The 23827-nt window shown below is 43.5% G+C and overlaps 1 protein-coding gene across 1 annotated transcript in view; it reads right to left on the minus strand.

Annotated features, from left to right (window-relative positions):
• The window catches only part of UBE3C (ubiquitin protein ligase E3C), a 202896-nt gene that overhangs the window by 60963 nt on the left and 118106 nt on the right, over positions 1-23827 (minus strand). Inside the window, exons 17-19 of the mRNA XM_082258394.1 lie at positions 15027-15124; positions 13720-13852; positions 9786-10033 (exon numbers count right to left, since the gene is read on the minus strand). Coding sequence (XP_082114520.1) covers positions 9786-10033; positions 13720-13852; positions 15027-15124 — 479 coding nt within the window. The remainder of the gene's footprint in view (positions 1-9785; positions 10034-13719; positions 13853-15026; positions 15125-23827) is intronic.

Genomic DNA, 23827 nt, shown 5'->3' on the forward strand with positions numbered 1-23827 from the left:
ACCAGATCCTCTAAACAGCAGACTACAAAAACTTGCGGCCAAAAGAAGCATCCGCAGATGACAACACATCCACTTTATAAAACTTTGTAAAAGTGTGCGCAGACGACCAGATTGCCGCCTTGCAAACCTGCATCACTGATGCCAGATAACAGAAGGCCCAGGAGGCACTAAGCGCTCAAACAGAGTGTGTCTTAACAGGCAAAGGAGGAACCTGACCCCTGATGGAATAGGCCTGAACCACCGTCTGTCTGATCCATTTGGAAATGGTCGCAGCAGAAACGGCCAACACTTTTCGAGGTCCAACCGTGAGTGCAAATAGTGAGTCTGACTTCCTAAAAGACTCTGTAGCTGCCAGGTACACCCTGATCGCCCGAACCACATCCAGGGAATACAGAGCAATTTCCTTAGGATGTTTAGCCCTGGGACATAGAGAAGGCAACACAATGTCTTTATTCAAATGGAAATCAGAGACAACCTTTGGAAGGAACAACGAACAGGGACAAAGAACCAACTTAGTTCTGTAAACCAACAGGTAAGGTGAACAGCAAGACAACCCCGCCAGCTCGACACCCTGCACGCAGAAGTAATTGCCACCAAAAAGGCCACCTTCTGGGACAACATAAGCAGAGGAACCTCCCGACCGACGAGGCCAGTCTGGAGCCACCAGAAGACCGGAATCCATTGCTGCCTCGATGCTGCACAGGAGTCTTGGCAGAAGTTTGAGAGGTGGAAAGGCATAAATCCAACAATACAGACGACAAGGAGCCACTAATGCATCTGCTGACATCAGTAAGAGGATCCCGACACCATGCCACAAATCTCTGTACCTTCCATGGAATGTGTACAGCAGAGAGGCCTGGAACCATCGTTCTGACTACCTTGGAATCCCGGCTACTTCTCGATCCGCCAGAACACTTCTTGTGCCACCATGGTGATTGACATTGCCAAGGCAGTGGCATAGTCCAATTGAATTCGTACCGGACTCCCTCCAATACTAATTATCCAATGATCCAGGCAAAGTATGATCGCTCGGAGTTCCAGTACATTGATCGGTAAGTCTGGACTCTTTCTGAGTCCAGACCCCCTTTGACGAGGAATTCTCCCCACCCAGACAGGCTGGCATCTGTGGTGACAGCCGCCTAGTATAGGGGGAGAAAGATTTCCCTGTCGAAGTACTGGAGAACAAAGCCACCTCTAGAGAGTGTGGATTCTTGTCCCATTTCACCAGCATCTCTTTTTGCAGAGATCTCGTGAGGAACTGTGCAAAGGGAACCACCTCGAAGGTAGACACAATCAGCCCAGCACCCGCATGCAAGCCCGGAGGGATGACCGTCTGCTGGACAACAGAAGCTGAATTGCCTCCTGCAATTTCTGGAGTTTTTTTCAGAGGAAGCAACACTCTGGCTGAGACCAAATCTCAGAGTAATCTCCAAGGTGTCCAACAGAGCACTCAGAGACTATGCTCGCAGACGAAGATCGTTCAAATACCCCAGTACTGCGATATCCCGCTGACACTACAATGCTAGCACCCGAGTCAACACTATGTTTAGATCCGAGGAGCGGAGGCGAGACCAAAGATAAAAACGCCACAAATGGATAATGCTCCTCGGCCACGGCAAAGCGGAGGAAGCGCTGGTGACTGCCACATATTGGAATGTGAAACTAGGCATCCTTGATGTCGATAGAAGCAAGAAAATCCCCAGATGTAGGGAAGCCACTACCATGCGAATGGACTTCATTCTGAACTTCTGTACCTGCACAAAGCAGTTTAGCGCCTTGAGGTCCAGAATTGGACGTACCTTGCCTTCCTTCCTGGGAACTGTAAACAGGTTTGAGTAAAAACCTTGAAAACGTTCCGATGTGGGAACTGGAACAATCACCAATTGAAGTAACAAGTCTTGCACTGCCCCAAAGAGACAAGTGCAGGTTGGAAGGGAAGAACCTTTTCGGAGGATAAGATCAAAACTCAATCTTGTAGCCGGAGCAAATTACTTTGTGGACCCACTTGTCTTGTATGAGGGAGGTCCACGGATCTGGAAACCCGCAAAGACATCCCCCCCACCCCTGATACGGGTGAGGGTGCCCCTTCATGCGGAGGAAGCCTTGTTCGCAGGTCTGGCAGAACACGCTCGTGGCTTGCCAGACCAGGTCCTCTTAGAACCCCCGGCGGAGGCTCTGAAGGGCTTATATTCCATTGTTTTGAGACCCTGAGGGACAAAAAAGCCTCTTGTGAGCCAAAAAGAAAGGCCCCCGTCTGCGATGGGACTTCTTACCCTTGGAAGCCTGAGGAAGAAGAGTACTCTTCTGTGAGGCCTTTGATGATGTCATCTAAGGAAGCTCCAAACAGGCGATCCCCACAAATGGAAGATCGAAAAAGGCCTTCTTAGAAGCCTGGTTCCGCAGACCAGCATTTCAGCCAGATAATACGCCGCAGGACCACCGCTGAGACAGACAGTCTAGAAATCAAGGGAGCCTCATCCAAAGTGGCGTCACAGACAAACTGTAGCCATATACCAAAAAATAGAAAAGATGGGGCTTTACGGGCTAAAAACTGAAGGAGAAGGATCCATACCAACACAATGTAAATTAAAAAATCATAATTTTATTGTACATACTTAAAATACATGGGAACAGTTCCCATATATAACGTAAAAAACATCACACATGTAGAATCGCATTGTAGAAATACTTCCCAATACGGGAATGCTGATAACTTCTATCAGATGATGACGTAGGGTCTCTGATGGAACGCGGTCTTAGGGTCCCCAGCAAGCCGACGCGTTTCGCACAAGGCTTCCTCAGGGCCAGAGGGACCAAGACAGACCGATATCTCAGATGCGATTCAGGCGGTGGCAGGCAGAACAACAAGCAAGAGGATGATAATACTAATCCAAAATGAATGTTGAAGATAGTATTATACACATGCTCAGCAAAGTAATTCTGAAACTTCAATGGAAAAACATATAGAGGTGCATATTCATGTCCGTGATCAGGGCCAATAGGCTACTTCATATAATGTAATCATGGCATACGACCGGAGTATATAGGAGCATCCTGGGAGGCAAGGTAACAGAATATCATATGTGTCAAGAGCTGCAAAACGCATATATGACATACAGTTGTTTTCAAAATTATTCAACCCCCAAATGCTGTAAAGGGTTTTAGGGAATTTAGTGTACATTTGTAATTGTATTCAGAATGAAATCCTACAAGGACTTCTTAAAGAACCATATGCAACTAAAATGACATCAATTGGTTTTGTAATACAGTAGTAAATGTTTCTTTTGTGAATTCTTCATTGACACAATTATTCAACCCCTTAAAGACTACCACTCTGAAGAACAGAGGTTCAGTGAAGTGTTTTCAATCAGGTATTGAAAACACCTGTGGATGTCAGGGAGCAGCAATAAAGCCTAATAAGCACCAATTAGGCAGCTTTAAAATGACTGTGATACTCAGCTCCTTCTAGACATTTACTGGTGTAGTTACAAACATGGTGAAGTCAAGAGAATGGTCCAGGAAGACAAGAGAAGAGGTGATTACTCTTCACAGGAAGGGCAATGGCTACAAGAAGATTGCAAAGATGTTAAACATACCAAGAGACACCATAGGAAGCATCATTCGCAAATTCAAGGCAAAGGGCACTGTTAAAACGCTACCTGGTCGTGGCAGAAAGAAGATGCTGACTTCGACTGCTGTGCGCTACCTGAAGTGTAGAGTGGAGAAAAGTCCCCGTGTGACTGCTGAGGAACTGAGAAAAGATTTGTCAGATGTGGGTACTGAAGTTTCTGCTCAGACAATACGGCGCACACTGCGTAATGAAGGCCTCCATGCCAGAACTCCCAGGCACACCCCCTTGCTGTCTCCAAAGAATAAGAAGAGTCGACTGCAGTATGCCAAAAGTCATGTGGACAAACCACATAAGTTTTGGGATAGTGTTCTGTGGACTGATGAAACAAAATTAGAACTGTTTGGGCCCATGGATGAACGCTATGTTTGGAGGAGGAAGAACAAGGCCTATGAAGAAAAGAACACCTTGCCTACTGTGACTTTATTCAATCTGGAAAGCGGGGAGTCCACTACAGGAGGAACCGTCCATTTTTTAAGGAGGGAATCCTCATAGGGGTACCACATTGCAAAACGTTGCAAAACTGTTTTCTGACAATATTGTCAAAGAAGGCGGGAAAGAGCAAAACCTTCGCCGCTTTGGATCCTCTGTGGGTCCCAAAGGTGACCCACGCCTCCGATGCGGCGAAGGTGTTCCCATTTCCCGCCTTCCTTGACAATATTGTCACAAAACAGTGTGATACAGCGACCGAATCCAATTCTGGATCTGATGAGACAGAGAAAGCAGGTGAAGACGGGGGGGCGCTTTTTGATAGCCCATTTGTGGACACCAAGGACTCCAGGACCGCTGTCAGTGCAGTCAGTTGTTGGGACCCAGAGGGCCTGACAGCCTCTGAGAGGGGATCAGGTGGTGAAATATGCTCCAGGGACTCAATTAATGGAGAGGGGAACACAAAAAAGTAAAGAACACTGCAAGGGACACCCCACCGCGCCAGCAGCACCACAAGACCACCGAGAAGGGGTAGAGGAGGGACAGCTACTCATCTTAACAGGAACCAGGTGGGCACCCCGCTCCAGACAGACCACCGCTCCATCGTAATGTGGGTGCTGTTGACCAGGAGGAAACGCTGTGAATAAGGCCAAAGCCAGTTCGCATGCGCCCTCGCAAGACGCCAGTCTAGCACTTGATTGTAGATCTCCCAGGAACAAAATAATAATAAAAAAAAAGGAAAAAAATTCCATGTAAAAAGAAAAAGTTGCCAAGACCAGAGATCCCAGCAAGGAGTATACCCCCTGGGACTGCCCCATAGGCGTAGTCAAGTTCTTTGCTGCCTAGTGTCCTACTCCTGTAGGGGGCAGTACAGTGGCGGAAGGTACGTTGGGGGCACAGGGGCGCCGCCCCCCCTATCCATGTGTCCAGCCCCCTAATTTGCATGCGGGACGCGTGGAGCTCAATGGGTTTTTTTTTCTTTTATCACATGATTAGAGCCAGAGGCTCTAATAGGCTTCAGCAAAGGGTGGACCCGGAGCGCAGAGCAGTGCTCCCAGAGCCCACCCATTGTGTGACAATAGCGAATGAAAATTCACTATTGTCACACGGATCCTCCTCCTGGCCAATCAGGAAGCGGGTCCTAGACCCACTTCCTGATTGACCAAAAGGCAAACTTCATGCTATTGGCCGAGGAGGAGGCGGGAGGACTCGAGGAGACACCGGGGGACTGAGGAGAAGCCACCGCCGCTGAAGGTAAGTGCACTGGTCCTGGGGGGGGGGGGGGGCACGATGATCTCTGCATTGAAGGGGGCACACTGATCTCTCTCTCCATTAAAGGGGCACACTGATCTCTCTCTGCATTGAAAGGGGGCACACTAATCTCTGTCCATTGAAAGGGGGCACACTGATCTCTCTCTGCATTGAAAGGGGGCACACTGATCTCTCTCTGCATTGAAGGGGGCACACTGATCTCTCTCTGCATTGAAGGGGGCACACTGATCTCTCTCTGCATTGAAGGGGGCACACTGATCTCTCTCTGCATTGAAGGGGGCACACTGATCTCTCTCGGCATTGAAGGGGGCACACTGATCTCTCTCGGCATTGAAGGGGGCACACTGATCTCACTCTGCATTAAAGGGGCACACTGATCTCTCTCGGCATTGAAGGGGGCACACTGATCTCTCTCTGCATTAAAGGGGGCACACTTATCTCTCTCTGCATTAAAGGGGGCACACTTATCTCTCTCTGCATTAAAGGGGGCACACTGATCTCTCTCTGCATTAAAGGGGGCACACTGATCTCTCTCTGCATTAAAGGGGGCAAACTGATCTCTCTCTGCATTAAAGGGGGTGCACTGATCTCTCTCTGCATTAAAGGGGCACACTGATCTCTCTCTGCATTAAAGGGGGCACACTGATCTCTCTCGGCATTGAAGGGGGCACACCTTCCTCTCTCGGCATTGAAGGGGGCACACTGATCTCTCTCGGCATTGAAGGGGGCACACTGATCTCTCTCTGCATTAAAGGGGGCACACTGATCTCGCTCTGCATTAAAGGGGGCACACTGATCTCTCTCTGCATTAAAGGGGGCACACTGATCTCTCTCTGCATTGAAAGGGGGCACACTGATCTCTCTCTGCATTGAAAGGGGGCACACTGATCTCTCTGCATTGAAAGGGGGCACACTGATCTCTCTGCATTGAAAGGGGCACACTGATTTCTCTGCATTGAAGGGGGGCACACTGATCTCTCTGCATTGAATGGAGGCACGATGATCTCTCTGCTTTGAAAGAGGGCCCGCTGGTCATTCTGCATTGAAAGGGGGCAAGCTGGTCTGTCTGCATTGAAAGGGGGCACGCTGGTCACTCTGCATTGAATAGGGGCAAGCTGGTCTGTCTGCATTGAATAGGGGCAAGCTGGTCTGTCTGCATTGAATAGGGGCAAGCTGGTCTGTCTGCATTGAAAGGGGGCACGCTGGTCTGTCTGCATTGAAAGGGGGCACACTATACCTTGATTACTGAAGGCCCCTTTCCCACTTTTGTGACCTCAAAGTCACACAATTTTTACAGCGTTTTTTGCCGCAAAGCAATGCCTATTACATTTTTCTGTTTGCGCCCCCCAAACATTTTGAGCACCAGCTGCCACTGGGGCAGTATAACCCACATAGTCAAGAAGTTGAGGAGCTGTGTCCGTCAATGAAAAAAAGCAAAACACTTCTTCAGAGAAGCCTATCTGGCCCCCACCATATCAACTGTACATCAGGACATCCCTCCACAATTATTACCTCTTGTATCTCTTGACCCTCCCTCTTAAATTGTAATCTCTAATGAGCAGGGCCCTCTGATTCCTACTGTATTAAATTGTATTGTAGTTATACTGTCTACCCTCAAGTTGTAAAGCGCTGCGTAAACTGTTGGCGCTATATAAATCCTGTATAATAATAATAATATGGAAAACAACTGTAAGAATCAATAGCACATGAAAAGTCAAAAATGGTTAGGTCTGATAAGACAATCGGCTCCATAAGCATAATTATTACTGGTCATGTGCTGTATATTTTTACAGACTCTAAGTTTTAAATTGCCCAGAAGGAAATGTATAGATTTTATATGTTTCCATTTGGGCGCAGATACACAAAAAGCAGTTTCAATGAAAGGATTCTTCAGACAATTTGACGACTGTTGATGGCAGCATGCAAGATTTTAAGATTGCCTGGTATTAACAACTAACATGCTAAGAATGTGCTCAGACGTAAGGAAGAAGACAAGTAATAAATACAATTTGCAAAGTTAATTATTTCAGTTTCCTGCTTGGCAACATTACATTTGCTGGAAAGTTGGATTTACACAGTTTTTATTAAATCCTTAATATTTAAGTGGCAATAGTGTTTTATAGTCAAAGCATTTCAATCCTTAAAAAAAAAATATTTTAAATTATTACAAAGAAATTGTTCTGTGCCTCTTTCTCATTCGCTGTCACCCTGAAAGCAGGATTTGAGAAGTTAGTGAGACATTGTGTAGTTCATTTTAGTAATTATTACGCAACAAATTTTCCTCCACCTTCGAAATGCTCTATTGCAGAAAAAGAAATTAATTCTGTAATTGGAAATAGAATGAATGTGTAAATTACAATTCTTTCAAAAGTACTGTGTGTAATATATGCCCTGCTCCAAGTGATAGCCATTAGCTTTCCACTATATCAAAAATGACTAGATCTGGCTGAAAAGAAATTCATATTTCTGAACTCCTTTTAATTATCTTGGGTTCCACTATTTGAATCTATTTCCCATATACATTTGGCACAATCCTACTTAAACTCATATATAATGCCCAGGAGTCCGGTTATGGATTAAATGTAGATCCTAAAATCAAATCAATTCAAACACAATTCTTTATGCTATTAAATCTTGCTAAACAATTTATCATCACAGCTCCATTAAAATTATGACCTCATCTGATGCAAGCAGCTTTGCCTCTTTTGTTCTATTAAAATTACCCAAGAAAGTCATCATTTAGCAACTCTTCAAGAGGGTAAATTCGTTTTTTTTTTGTTATTTAAAGGCACTGCAAAACAGATGTCATAGGGATTACTGATCCCTAAAGTATATACTGCCATCCACTATACAGTGTTTTCTTTAAACATTGCCTTCTAATCTCTAGTGTAAAAACAGGACAGGTGCCCTTGGAGGGTAAGCAGCGAAAGCTGAGCTGCTGTAAGAAAGACTCCAATTGCGTGAGTGCTTCTGCCCATAAATTCTAAGGATGAATTGCTCCACAGTACCTGCAGTTACATTGGCAAGAGAGGTTATGATTTCATTTTAAATCCCATTTACTGTTTGTTAAGCATATAGAAATACTTTAATGTCCAAAGCTTGGCCACAGGCTCATTTTTAATAAACTGTTGCTAAGGCAAAACAACAAGCTACACGTAGCTTTCAGATGGACTATCAGACAATAAAAAGAGTAATTCACAGTCATTTCTTGCTCTTGGTCTGGACAGATGCAAATCAGATGCCAAATGTGTTTACGGTGAGTCAATGCAGGTGGGGTAGTAGATCAACCATCCTGAACCCTCACAGAGCATCCTGCAGGCATTGCACAGCTCTGATAGTAGAACTGGGCTTTTTTTGTCTAACTCAACCAAAAAACGGACTATCAGTATAAGGTAGAAAACATTATGTTAATGCACAAATGATTATTCCTAGGTTCACCACACAAAAATACCCTCTGCTCTGAAGCTTGTACATACAGAACAAAATAACAAAGAGTCCTGCGAGCTACTGTGAATAGTTAACGATATAAAGCTGTAGGCACTAATCATCAACTAATATAGAAGTGCTGTGCAAATACCAAACTACAATTGTGCTGTGCCAGTTTTGGTTGAAGCACAGCACAATTGTAGTTTGGTATTTGTACATACAGAAGTTCTAATATAACAACTTTAGGCCCATTTCACACTAGTGGACCAATTGGTTCCACTTGTCAGTTTTTCAGACGGACCCATCAGACCATCTAGTCTCCTTAAAGCGGAATTCCACCCAAAACAGGAACTTCCACTCATTTGCTTCCCCCCCCCCCCCCCCTCCGGTGCCACATTTGGCACCTTTCAGGGGGGAGGGGGGTAACGGGTACCTGTTTTTAATAGGTAACCGTTCCCCACTTCTGGGAGACGGCACTGCCACGGTGCTGTCCCTTGGAAGTTTGGCCCCCTCCTCATTCCCCCACCGCCGAACCAATCAGAATGCGCAGCACGCTTCACGCATGCACACTAGGGACCTGCCCGTGAAGCCGTAAGGCTTCACTACTGAGTTCCCTCACCGGCAATGGCGGCGGCAGCGGTGCCGACATCGCTGAACTCCAGGACAGGTAAAACACATTCCCCATCTGTCTGGCGGATCGGATCGGATGGCAGTCTGGTGGAAATTGACAGGCGGTCCATTTAAATCCGACCGCCCATAGAGGAGAGCAGGCTGCGTCTGCTCTGCATAAGCAGAGCGGACAAGGACCAACCATCTGCCTGCTCAGCGGGGATCAGCGGACAGATTTTCTGCTGAGCAGGTGGACACCAACGGAGACCGCCCCGTGTTAAAGGGGCCTAAGTGTCGTATGAAATGAGTTCTTCCACAAAAGAGGAGATGAAAAAATAAAATGCATACAACAGGCAGAAAGCAGGATAATCAGAATTTTCAAGTCACCAAAAATCTCTAGAGAGTAAAGAATACTTCTTACCTTGCCCAGCATTCGGCCCAGGAAATAATAGTGCCTGGCAAAGGAGTCCCCCACTAGCATCTGTGCAGCAGGATTGGGGTACAGCAAACCCTCATTAGTAGTTTTAAAGAAGCCCTGATTAGGATTAAAACCAGATTTAAGTAGCTCGTTTAAAAATTCTCTAAATATTCCACCACCATCGATCCCAGCTTCATCCAGGCCATGTGCATTCAGTAGATGGACACGGATTCTCTTCTTGAGATCAGGTTCTGCAAAGATACAGCAAATTTAAATTAAAATAGCCCACACACATTGATTGTATACTACTAATAATAAAACGGGCATAATTCTTTTTGCAAAAATTGAATGTAAACCCCAGCAAGACCTTCTTTTATTTGTTCTCTTTGGTCTGGTAAATATACAACTGAATGTGTTTTCTAGATATGTTCAATAGATGCAATAAAGATAAATTGTTGATCAACTGAAATTCAGAGCGGACCTCTGCAAACTTCCTGTTGTGGGTCGAACTCCGCTTTAATATCAAAGAGCCTTCCTAGTTCTAATCTTTTTCATTTTGTTAAATCGGTTTAAAAAAATTCAAAATATTTGATCTTTTAAAAACATCCAGCCTGGCCAATTATTCTACTATAAAAGAGGTACCTTAAAGCAAATCTAATCTAAATAAATGGGATTTTTGTACTTGCAGTAAAATCCATTTTGGGAGTCTATTAAGGGGACACGTAGATTCATAAACAGTGGTGGTGTTTTACTTCCACCTACAGGAGAAATGGACAATGGTAAATCGTAAGCCAGCCCCCCGTATAACCCCTTTTCCACCCAGCATTCCTTAGCTGTGTGGTAAAGTAGTATTAAGGCCATACCAAAAAAAAACAGATGAGACCTGCGTCCCTCAATGGACTTAAAGAAATGGATTTTACAGCAAGTACGAAAATCATATTTTCTCTTTCTCAACCACCGAGGGACTCACAAATTCAGATACATTCAGATACATTCAGGACATCCAAAAGCAGTCCAACTATGAGGTGGGCAACCCAATAAAAAACATTAACTAGCCTAACTAGGATAACTGACGACAGTCTGCACCTCAGGAATTGCCTGAAGGACCCACACACAGCTGAATCTAAATGGATGAGGTTAGACCTTCCACTAGAGAGGGGAACCTGCTTATCTGCTAGAATTAACAGCCATGGAGAAAGGGGCATACATTTTAGCCAAAATGCTAACAGCATTTACCTGGTAAAGGGCAATATAGGGGAAGGAATCTTAAGGACCTTCCACAGGGGGCTGCTAAGCAGAATATGAGAGAGGGCACTTCTGCTGGTGAAGAAGTCCCACAAAGTGCACCATACCTACTCTGTTAGCAGCAGGAAAAAGGATGTTCTGCCTGCTGACAATCCAAGAAGGCACAGGGTCTTCAAGCAATGATCTCCAGTGGCCTTAATAGATATGAGGTGCACAAGCCTCTCTTCTCAGTGCAGCCGCTACCCGTTGCGGAGAGTCAGTCTTTGAGGCAATGTTCTTTAGAAGGAATCTATAGAGTGAAATTGATACTCTTAGCATCATCTAGCGGAGGGGTCAGACAATTTTCCCTGTTGCAGTGGGGACTTACACTCTTTCCTGGAGGTGAAGGCACTCCCAACACCTAAATAATGTGCCAATAGAGTCAGAAATAGAAAAAAATACTTCTGTCCCCACCCTAGGTAGTATTCCTGATTCTTGAGGTACTTAAGTTCATGGAATTGTCCAGAGTTTGGAGCAACCTCTCATTAGACCTCTTACATTGAGGCTAGAGCAGACTCAGGCCTCCTGGGACAATACTGATCACAGTGTCCAGCACAGGGCCCATTGGGCGACGTCCTAAGACCAAACAATTCGGATGCTCTTTGGATATGTTACCTGCATCTCAGCAGTGCAACCACAGTGCCATGCAAATCTGTATGGACATACAGACAAACGGAAGTCCACCCTGGCTGAGAAGAGAACATTGGAGGAAAACAATTCACTTTGCCAAGGTCTGATAGATTAAGGTCACTTTCAACAAAGGACAGAGGGCAGAACAGACAGTTCAAACTGAGATTTAATGAGGAATTCTAACTACCTGTCAGTATGAATATGCCTTTTTCAGGACTTACGGTGTTCCTTTATGGTGTTCTTAATAAAGTGATTGTAAAGCTCATTTTTATTTATTCTTTTAATTAAAATAATAGCCCAATCCTTTTTTCAGGTTCCCGCCAGCGCTACTGCCTCCTCCTTCCCCAAGTGCCCCCTATAGCAATCTGCTTGCTCTAGGGGCACTCGTGCATGCTCGCTCTCGAACCCTGCTCTGCAAAAATACACAGAGTGAGGCCTGGCCCGTTCCCCACTTCCTCGTCACTAGCTCTGACTAACTATCTGCATTCAGAAGGTTTAGAATGCAGTAAGGTAAAAGAAAAAAAAAAACATTCTGCCTTTACAACCCCCTTAAAAGTAGTACACTGGCTAAACCATGGTGAGAACATTTCCAGCACACTCTCAGGTGGGGCCTAGATCCCTCAGGGTGCTTTCAGTCTGCGTAGAGGAATACCTTAAATAGTGGGTGCAAGGGGAAGGTCTCTGCAGAAATAGGAGCTCTAAAAGACCTAAAACTGGAGACAGCAGGCTCCTCCTCCAAACGCAGGGTAGTATGCACTGCAATAATAAGGTCCAACACAGCCTCCAGTAACTATGAGGTGCTGTAACTATGAGGTGCTGGCAGTTGACTGCATTGCCGCAGAAAAAGACTGAGTCAGATATGGTCACTGGGACCAGTGGTCCGGTCCAATCTACGGTCTCTAGAGAGCCGAGGAAGACTCCATTGAAGAAGACCCTGTAACCAGAGAAGTACCAGGTTTTATAACTGTGCCAGCTGCCTCAGAGAATAATTTCTCTGCATTAAGGTAAAAAAAATGAAAAAAAAAAAAAAATAAATAAACTTTCAATAGCAGCTCCCCCTAACCTCCCTTCTCAAATACATAACTTAATCCATTCTTGATTCTGGCATTGCGCCTGTCTGCTGTAGTTCTTCTCTCCTCCTTCTGATTTCCCTGAAGGCCCTGAGGGCAGCAGGAGCCATTGGCTCCTGCTGCTGTCAGTAGAAACCTGTGAGGAGGGTGCAGAGGTGGGGGCAAGCCAAGCTATGGACACACGTAGCCTGGCTCCAGGGCATACCCACACTAGTACCCCTATAGCAAGAGACTTGCTATGGGGGCACCTGCAGAAGCAAAGGAGCAGAGAATGCTGGCGGGGGACCCCAGAAGTGGAGGCTCAGTCCACTCTGTGAGATACCACTGCACAAGGCAGGCAAGTATAAACCTGATTTTTATTTTAGAAATAAATAGGTGTTACAATCACTTTAAAAATAGTTAATGTTGAGTGAAGTTTCACTTTAATGACAGTGTAATAGTAACCACTAGTGTCAGAAGCACCCATTATAATTTGCAGTGACTGTCCAAAATGTTGAAAATCTTTCAACCTACAAACAACCATTTACTAAAAAGAAAGGCAACAAGCTCTTCAAACATTTCAGCCAAAAGCCAATCAAATCAAGAAGACATTTCATAGTAAGTCGCTGGACACAGATGGGGAATTGATTCTCAGCCTGTTGTGGTCACACACATCTGCCATTCACAGGAAGCAGGAAGTTAAAGGCTCCTGTTCTGAAATAAAGGGTCACTCTTTCAGGGTCTTTCTTTTTAGAGATTGTACATTTACCAAGATAAAGCTCGGAGCAGCACACAAAGTGTTACTTGGCTTATCAAACAATCAGAAATCAAAATGCTTATATGTGTATACCCAGTTACATTTTGGGCCAGTGCCAATTTAAACCCGCATTATTCAATATAAGCAATATATTTTTGTGCCTGTATATGGACAAAATAACAAAATAGTGATTTTTTATGTGAAAATGGACACTAACCATTTTCCGGTGAAAGTTTGTCATAGGCATCCTCATATATATAATTTCTTCTAATGGTGACATTGATTCCATCCAGAAATGGTCCATCACCTTGTACTTCTTGCTTGTCCGCATAGATCAGCCTTTGGAAGATCTAGAAAAGATTCAAAGTTAATTACTCCTTTCAGGAGAACATGGGGGAGTCATGTCACACTTGCATTTCGGATTCCACAGTAGAAGATAGAGACTAATAAAGGGTATCCATTGACAGAAGATATCTCCACAATCACTCTAGAGGCATTTATTATTTACCCCTAAGAGATCAGGAACAGGCAATTTAATGCAAGTGATTCTTAAAACTGGTAGAACTGCTTGCTACTACTGGACCAGTAATGGCTAGGCTAAGTTTACAATAATCTACATATGTTTTATGGCAGACTCAGACAACCACTTTTCAAAATTACATCATAGAATGTGAAAAACAATTAAAGTGATTGTAAAGTCTTGTTTAAAAGAAAAAAACAAACATGTTATTCTTACCTCTGTGCAGTTGGTTTTGCACAGAGTAGCCCGTATCCTCCTCTTCTCGGGTCCCTCTTCTGTGCTCCTGGCCCCTCCCTCCTGTTGAGTGACCCCTCAGCAAGCAGTTTGCTATGGGGGCATATGAGCTGAATCACAGCTCAATGTGTTCATTCAGACACGGAGCTGTGACCCGGCCACGCCCCTCTCTCTCCTGACTGGCTGACTGACTTTGATTGACAGCAGCAGAAGCCAATCCCGCCGCAATGCTGTCTCAGCCAATGAGGAGGGGAGTCCTGGGCAGCTGAGAAACTGCTGCAACATCTCTGGATAGAGATGGACCTCGGGTAAATATTAGGGGGGCTGCTGCACACAGAAGACTATCTTAATGCATAAAATGCATTAAGATAAAAGAAAAATGTTTTGCATTTACAATCCCTTTAAGCAATCCCACTTTATATTTATCAAAAGGGTCTAAAATAAGAACTTTATGCACTGTTTAATATGCTAATGGTAAATTTACTAAATATGTTAAACAAGATCCACTGGGGTGATTTAGGAAAACAGGAGCATCATAACCCCAGAAGCTAATCAGGGTCATTATTCAAACTCGGAATTAGTCTGCACCAATTGTTAATAATCAGTTCCACTCTTTAATTTCCCAAGCAAACACAAGACCGATACATAACACAGGTTGACGCAGACCCAAAATAAAATAACCTGCTTACCCAGATTTGTTAAAAGCACCAACTGACCTGAGATCTGCTGGCAGCCACTTACATGACCTCTGCTGATTGAGAGGATCTTACCTTTACTCTTTCCTCAAAAGGTACGACAAATGGAAGTTCAGTAAGTATTGCTAATTGTCTCTCCTCAGACACAGAAAGAGGTGCTGGCTCCATGCCCACTAAAACATAGGAAAACATGAGCAGTTATAAAAAAATAAAAAAGAGAAAGGAAGGTTTTTTTTTTTTTTTTTTTTTTGGCATTTTATAGATCCACTGTTAACTGCAGCTTTGATTTTAAAGTGGGCCTAAACTGCAAAATAAAAAGTACCTTGTACACCTTTCCTCACAATAAAATTATTAACCTGCTTGTTTAACTAAAAATCAAGAACACTGAAGTGCCAGCACACACTTATAGAACACACTCTATAAACTCAGCATGCTTCTGCATTGAAAATAAGGCTTTGACGTGCATCCATGAATCCTACTTTTGCTATCATCCTCTAAGGGACACAGCTTATTATTAATTAAGCATCTTAGGGCTACACTGCCACCAACAGAAGAAACCAATATAAAAACTGAAGGCCTGCCCCTTTGAAATTATAACTCCTACCACCTGCTCAGTTTTGCTTTGCATCTGCAGGAATGTGGACGGGTTTTCTTCAGATCTGCTAAGTTCGGTTTGTTTGGGATATTTTTCTTCTATCAACAGCGGCTGGCAGATCCAGGTCAAATAATGAAATCGGGTCTCTCTAGTCAACAAACCAGTACAGGTTTTCCAAGTACATTTAGGATACTGGTGCACTCTCTGAATTCTTGGAAATTTCTCAAGTCAGCAAAAAAGCACACATATTCCAGTTCTTTTAGTATACCAGTTTATTTCTGAAAGGGTCCTGTTGTCGGCAGCGACTACCTGTCGGTGTTCCAGATTCAGGACTCCGCTATCAAATCATGCATGTATGTCTGGGGTTTCCTTTTGAAACTATTGGGTCCAAAGCTGAGGCAGTATTCCTGCCCATCTCTAAAACCTCACTGTTGCAAGTACCTAGAAGGTATCTGTTGTGTTTGGGTTTTCCTCTATTTGGTACTAAATCTACATTTCTGGTAGTGTTACTTAACCACTTATCTCCTACAATAAGTTGTAAAATGATGAAGAATGGGTATTGCAGAAATCACCTTCTAATGGCCAATGTTCCCATTAATGGCTGTGATCTGAGCTGTCATTAGACAGCTGGGATCACAGACTCGATGCAGTGCAGTTCTGTAACTTGCGATCGTGGTCATGACTTATTCTGCACATTAACCCTCTTATCTCCATCCTCCCACTGTACCTTTGCTTTATTACTTCTTCTTTCCTCTGTGTATAATCTGTACATTATTGATGCTCTGTATCTAGTGCACTATTACCAACTTTTTTTAAAACTTCTTTATGAAAAGGTGAAAATACAGTATATAAAAAACACAATCAAAACGGATACATCAATTTAAGCAAGCAAGCAAAAATTAGGAATCACTCGCGAACATGCTCTGAGACAGGTCTGCGAATGGAAAATAGCAGGAGTTTCAACAGCAGGGGTGACTGGAATAGTATCCACTGAGACAAGTTTTTCACAGGTATATCAAATATATGAATTATTAAAAAAGAATCAAGTTGCACGATTCATCACCTCTTTAGCATGTTTAACTTCCAAAAAAATGTGGCATAAAAAAAAAAAAATGAGATCACCTTGGGTTGTCTACTTTCCCCCCAAAAGGGGTAATTTATTTTTTCTTGGGGGGGTTGGGGTACCCACTATTCTGCCATTTTTATTTGATATGTTTTATACTTTAACAGAAAGTAAGGGAAACAAAACAAAACAAAAAAAATTGGTCTCTTTTTCGTTACATAATAAATAAATTAACCTTACATATCAGCAAAAAAATTTTTTTTCTTTCCCAAACATATGATAGAAAATCCATTTGGATACAGTGTTGCATGAATGATAATTCTCAGTTAAAACTATCAAAGCATACAACACAGCACACTTAAAGGCTGGTACTCCCTTCTTAAGCCATGTGTGCTCCATGACACAGTGCTCGTCTGTGTCAGGGAGCGCTCGACAATGGGGCTAAATTCCGGTAGCTATGTTATCACCTACTGGCTTCCATTGCCCATTTGTTGTCAGCACTCCCTCTTCTCCCCTGCAGCAGCAGCTCCATGACGCAGACAAACCAGAGTTATTGCATCGAGTGACCAGACCGGAGCAGGTATTTATATAGATCTTTTTTTTTATCAGCACTATACAGCATCTGGACGAGGAAGGGGGCAGCGGTGGTTATAAACATATTTATACGTATCCTTAACTTCCACTTTTTATCAGAAACAATGTTTTATTCGGTTTAACATCCACTACAAGTCAGCAAAATTATGGTACATGCACCACATCTCAAACATATGAATACACAGAATGACAGAGAGCATAACAATGCAGCGTACAATTTACAATGTATAACTTAACCAGCCGATCCCAAAGGGCACGACGCACAAAACTTGTCGGTGTACAGGGGCCTATTCCAGATACATCTGTGCGAAAAAGGAGGGCCTCCTGTCCGTGGAGCAGTAAAGAATATTCACATTCAACTTCCTAAGGAGGCATGAGACGGTTCATAACCAGCTCCATCGGTGACAGACCCGGGGTATCTAACCATAAGTGCCATAGTTTCTCAAATTTGCCAGAGCAGCCCCGGTGCCGCCAAATATGCTTTTCTAGTCTCAAGGTGTCTCCCATCTGGGTTATCCATTCTCCCACCAGGGGGGGGAGGGGGGTCAGGGGAAGTCCAGTGTCTCAGGATCAGTCTAAGGGCCTGAAACAGTGCCCTTCCTATGGCCTGCCCAGTGATGTCATCCACTGGGAGGCCACATAAGATCCCAAGTATACACTGTTTGGGGTCTTCATTAAGAGACACTTGAAAGACCCTGTTAATGCTTCCTATAACTGCCTTCCAATATAAATGTAGCTTCGGGCATCGCCATACCATGTAGATGAGGTCCCTGTGATCACGGCAACATCTAGAACACGTGGGGGTGTCCCTAAGGCCAATCATAAGTAGCTTGGCCGGGGTGTAATGAACTCTCAAGAGCAGATACAATTGGGACAGGCGTTGCACCACATTGAGTGAGAAGCGCTGGACAGTCAACAGGACCTCCTCCCACTGCTTGTTCTCAAAGGACCCTACATCTTTTTCTCATTTAGCAGAGGAAGTGTCTGGATGGCCACCAAGGAACACAGTTAGCAGCATGCGATTGCATTGGGAAATAAAACCTTTGTATGAAGTGACTTCACTGACATAGATAAAAATAGGGGTAGGAGTAAAGTTCCATAAGTCTGTCCCCTGCTGTGCTCTCACTGCATGTCGTTGTTGGCAATAGTAAGATTTCATTGAATCTGGCAAGCGAAAGAAAGTACTAAGCTCCGAGAAGGGGCGTAGTGCACCACCAGAGAAAATCTGCTTCAGGTAGACCACACCGATCCTTTCAAACCCAGTACAACACATTCGTTTAGCCAGTTTGGATAAACGGGCATTACCCCAGATCGGGCTAAAAGCGGTAAAACCTGTAACGTTTTGCAACTGCCTGGTCTTATCCTTACTTCCACTTTAAAGTGGAAGTATACTTGCCTTCACTCCAGCAGGCTCCATAGTGTTCCTTAAAGTGTCCTAAATGAACTTTACATGACGGACCCCCAGAAGCTGTGAATGCTTATCTGCAGTACTCATACCCAGAAATAGCTAAGTACACATAGAGCAGCAGTCTAAATAAGCAATGCCAATTGTGCAATAAGCAGCCGTATTTCCTCTACAGTACAGAAGTCTGAAGCTATTTCTACAGTGCTTCAACAAATTTAAAGACTCCTGCTGAACAACATCTTTTTATGACATCCCTCCAATCAATTTGTATAGCCAACAGGTTATAGCTACTAACAAGGCTCTGTGCTTGCAGAAGGCTCATTCTCTGCTTTTGTATTACCTAAAAACGACTGCAGTCATTCAATAGTAAAGTTTTCTGACCAGCTGTCTTGATAGTTAATTCACATTCAATATGTTAGATTTTTTAGAACAATCTTTTATATTGTCTGTCAGTTGTGCAACCAACATGCTCACAGCATTTGTTATTGGCTAAAAACCCAAGGCAACTATAGTATTCTGCATTGTTTCCACAAATAAAATCTCGACAGCTAGCATCTTAAGCTATAGGATTGGGGTTTAGCTTGACAACTGTGGTTGCGCAGAAGCACTCATTTTCCAGAATTTAGCTAGCTGGTCTAAATCCATAAGCAGGGCTACTGGTTGTGATACTCATTTTATTGACTGCATTAATCAGATGATTGCCACATTGAGTTTTATTTGTAATGCAGCACTGGATTCTAGGCAGGTTATGTGTCAGGTAACCCTTTCCTCTGTTCAAATCCCCAGGGCGCTCTGGCTTAAAGCGGAGTTCCACCCTGGGAAATTTCTTTTTAATAAAAATACCCCCGGGACAGTCAGGGCTAGTACATTCCACAATGGCTAGCCTCTGATCTGTCCCGGGTTGCACTTACCTTTTAGAAGAAATACTTACCTTAAAAATGTATTGTCCAGCGCTGCCATCTCAGGTGTGGGCAGCTTGAAGCCAGTGCGATCCTCTTCTGCATCCTCTTCGGTCCCACGATGCACTGCACCGGCCCCGCCGTCACTTCCGGTGCCGCAGCATCATCCCTGCACAGCTTCTGGGCATGCCCAGAAAATGTTTAGCAAGGTATGACGGCGCCTGCATCGGAACTGACGTCGGGGCCGGTGCAGGCGCATTGATTCCTGGGAGCGATGACGTTCAGCTCCCAGGAATCATTGCAAGCCAGGAAGTGACGAATCGTCGTGGCCGCCGAGGGGAGGAAGAGGAAGTAAGGTAAGTATATTTTCTTCTAAACCAGGTAAGTAAAAAAAAAAAAAAATTGCGATTATTCATTTGTTTTTCAGGTGACTCGGAACGAGAAGATGGAGGCAAGTATAATTTTAGGGTGGAACTCCGCTTTAAGTGCTGTTACACGGAGCAATAGTGTAAAATATTGTAAATGTCTACTCTACATGGGAAATTCTCTTTTATCGCTTTGCTAGATACATTTGATAAAGTTGTGATCGGTGGAAAGACTGCCTTTTTACACCAGCTACAGCAAGTTAAGACTCAACTCAGCAGATAGACACCTTTGTACTTTGCTTTCAAATGTTCTCTTTATTCCTTCAAGTCAGGTTCCAGTTCTCACCATTCTGAACTCTTCTTCCAGTCCCTCAAACTCAAGGGATTCTAAGCCTCTGTGACAACTCAGGAGATTCAGGGCTCCATTCACACCATGCCATTCAATCGTGGGCGGAATTCGCCGCGATTCTGCCTGCAATCCTGAATAACCGCAAAACCCAGAATTTCATTTGGGCGACAGGCGTCCCATAATTCTGTTTGTGTGATTTCGGTGTGATTTGTCGGGCGACAATCTTGTCAAAATTGCACCTCAACTGGGGTGCTATTGAAAGTAATGGGGATCACAAGCCCGTTCCACGTCTGACAGCGGTTCGGGATCATGGGCAGAATTGCGTTGATTCCACCCGTGATCTGAAACGTCATGGTGTGAATGGAGCCTGAAGCTTGCATAGCCAATGAATGGCTACATAGAACTTAACCTTCATCCTCCATCTTATCTCTTTACTTCTTCCAGTGTCTCAGCATTCGTCAGACAGACTTCTTTTTAATCTTTCAGAGTTTGATGTCCCAGGGGGTTGTCAGTTCTGTTTCTAAAACCAAAAGTTTTTTTTTTTTTTTTTAAATGCAAACCGGTTACAGCATCAAGATCCAAAATGAGGGCATTCATCTCATCAAAGATGTAAAAAAAAAAATGCCTTTGTACATCCTCTTGCATATTTTGTTGGGTACCTTTATAGCCAGGGTCTTCCTGCCCCAGGAGCAGTTTACAAAACTGCAAAGTCAGGTTGCACAACTTTAAAGCCGACATCAGTCTTCTTTGCAGAAATACCAGCAAGTATGGAATTGTTGGTATTCACCTTCCAAGTTCCATTTGCACAACTGCAGCTCTTTGCAACCGAACACCCTTACGGCATGGCATAAGATGATCTGGCCATTTTTTAAAACCAAGATGTCTCTGCCATGGTGGTCTCTATTTCCGGAATTGTCAAAGAGCAGTTTTTGCTTCCTGATATTGGAAGATTGTCATGTTGGATTCCAACCTTTTGGATTAGGGTGGCGTTCTGGAAAATCTGTCACGGTTGTTGGTCTCAGGAAGAATCAATGCTTTTAATTAACATCTTGAAGTTGCAAGCACCTCATCTGTCATTGGATCTCCCCTTCTGACTGGTCATCCAGTTCTAGGTTTAAGACAATTCTACAGCAGTAGTGGTTGCTTTCAACAATACATTTACTTCTTGTTCTTTTAATCGTGTTCCTAAGTCCTTTTCCCATGTCTCTATGAATGGAGGTCTCCTCAGGCCCACCATTCCTGTTAACATTTTGTATATCTGGGATATGCTAGGTTTTACTTTTGTTTGTGGGTTACATAGTTTTTCCAGTAGGTTCAGTTCCTCTTCAGATCTAATCAGTTGTGATAAAGATCCCACAAAATGCTTTAACTGAGAGTACCTCCATTCATTCAGGGATATGTTTTCCCCTCTAGTTTTAAGCTCTTGGTATGTTCTTATGTTCCCTCCCTATGTTATATCTTTTAACTGTGTGTTTTTAATCCAATTGCCAAATTGTGTTTCATTCCAAGGTGCGAAGTATCTTGTGCCATCCAGTGATAGCAGTGGCAAATTGTATTCCCATTGAGCACACCTGTGTATCGTGTCCCATATTTTATAAACTACTCTAGTCATTTCGTGCGTAAGTTCATGTGTGTCTCTATATTTTGGTGGAATCCAAATACTTCTATTTAACTGTGTGCCACTTACTGTGGATTCTATCTTAACCCATCTTTTATCTGAATTTATTTTTGTCCATTCTATAATTCGTGATAATATAACTGCATTATACCATAATAACTTTTAATATGTGGTACTGCTAACCCCCCCCCCCCCCCTGTGTTTTCCCTTTACTAACTGTTGTATACTGTATTCTTGGCTTCTTTCCCTCCTAGATAAATCTTAATATCATTGTTTTAACGGTTTTAAAAAGTATGTCTGTGGAAGATCTATTGGCAACATATGAAATTTACATACGATTTTTGGTAGTATTACCGACTTGACCATATTTATTCGCCCCAGCAATGAAAGGGGCCGCGTTGATAGTTTTTTAATATCTGCTTTTATCTCGTTTAGCATAGGGATATAGTTGGCCTGATATAAACTCGAACGATGAAGTTAGATTTATCCCTAGGTATTTTAATTCTGATTTTGCTCATGTAAATGAAAAAAATCCTTCTGCAGGGCTATTTCTTCTCTCTTATGTAACTCTAAACTCAAAATTTCTAATTTTATTGGGTTGATCTTGACGTTTGATAACTCCTAATATTTTTTTGATTTCTTTTACTACATTCGGGAGGGTTATTCTAGGGTTAGTATTGTAAAACAGGACGTCATCGGCATATGCTGCTACTTTATTTTCTTCAGGTCCCACCTTTACTCCCCCTATGTCTACATTACTCCAAATGGTGGCTAATAATGGTTCCAACGATGGGGAGAGCAGGGGCGAAAGTGGACACCCCTGTCTTGTCCCGTTGAACGTTCCAAAAGTAGGAGAGGGGTTTCCATTTACTTTTACCGAGGATTTGGGGTTCCTATAATGTGCCCTAATTCACTGGTTCAACCTAGGGCCAATATCTAAATCTTCCAATATATTTCTAACATAAGCTAATCCCCAGTCTACCCTGTGAAATGCTTTTTCAACATCTATTGACAGTAGCAGATCAGGGGCCTTAAGTCCTGTAGATTTTTGTAAGAAGAACGTTCTTATCCACTTATCTTTCCCTTTTCTACCCAGAATGAAGCCTGTTTGGTCTGCATGGATCCATTCAGGCATCAGCTCTTTTTATCTAGTTGCCAGGATTTTTGCGTAAAGTTTTATGTCAGAGTTTAAGAACGCTATCGGCCTGTAGCTAGCGCATAAGGTTGCATCCTTTCCTTCTTTTGATATTACCGGTATGAACACTTTGTAATAACTCTGCTCTCATTTCCTTTCCTTCTCCTAGCCCATTCATGTATGTACATAGTTTTGGTACTAATATTTCCTTAAACGTCCTATAGTAACGAATGGTAGACCCATCGGGTCCTGGGCTCTTCCCTATTGCTGAGTTTTTTAATGTAACCTTTATCTCCTCCTGTGAAATTGGTACCTTGAGGGCTTGCAGTTGTTCTGTTATTCTAGGTAGTTTTGCCTCCTTTATATATTCTTGATTCTTTTGTTTCCTTTTTTGTTCATCTTCCTGTGACCCATTTTGCCTCACTTTGTATAAAGCACCATAGTAGCTGTGGAATGCTTTAGCTATTTCTGTTGTTGAATATACCATTTCTCCTCTATTATTGTTTATTTTTTCAATATAGTAGATCAATGTTCTTGCCTGGCTTTTTTCCCATTTATATCTTTCTCTGGCGACTCTATTAAATGCCCGTCTTGGCAGCGAGGGAAGATCAAACCTGCCGCTTCATAGGGGAATGGGATCCAAGAGGTCCTTGCTGCATCAGTCGATACTTATGATCATCAGGAGGGCACCAGGAGCATGGCGGCAGCGACAGGAGTAAAGTCTATCCTGTCCTGGACAAATTTCCTATTCCAGTGATATTCACGGTGCTCCTTCCCCAGATGGAGAAATCGTGACCAGTTTTTCTCAACAGAAAACGCCTGGATTTGGGGGGATAGCAGACATTCATGGCTA

The sequence above is a fragment of the Pelophylax lessonae genome (assembly GCF_965119305.1).
Source record: "Pelophylax lessonae genome assembly, chromosome: 5".
NCBI lineage: Eukaryota > Metazoa > Chordata > Amphibia > Anura > Ranidae > Pelophylax > Pelophylax lessonae.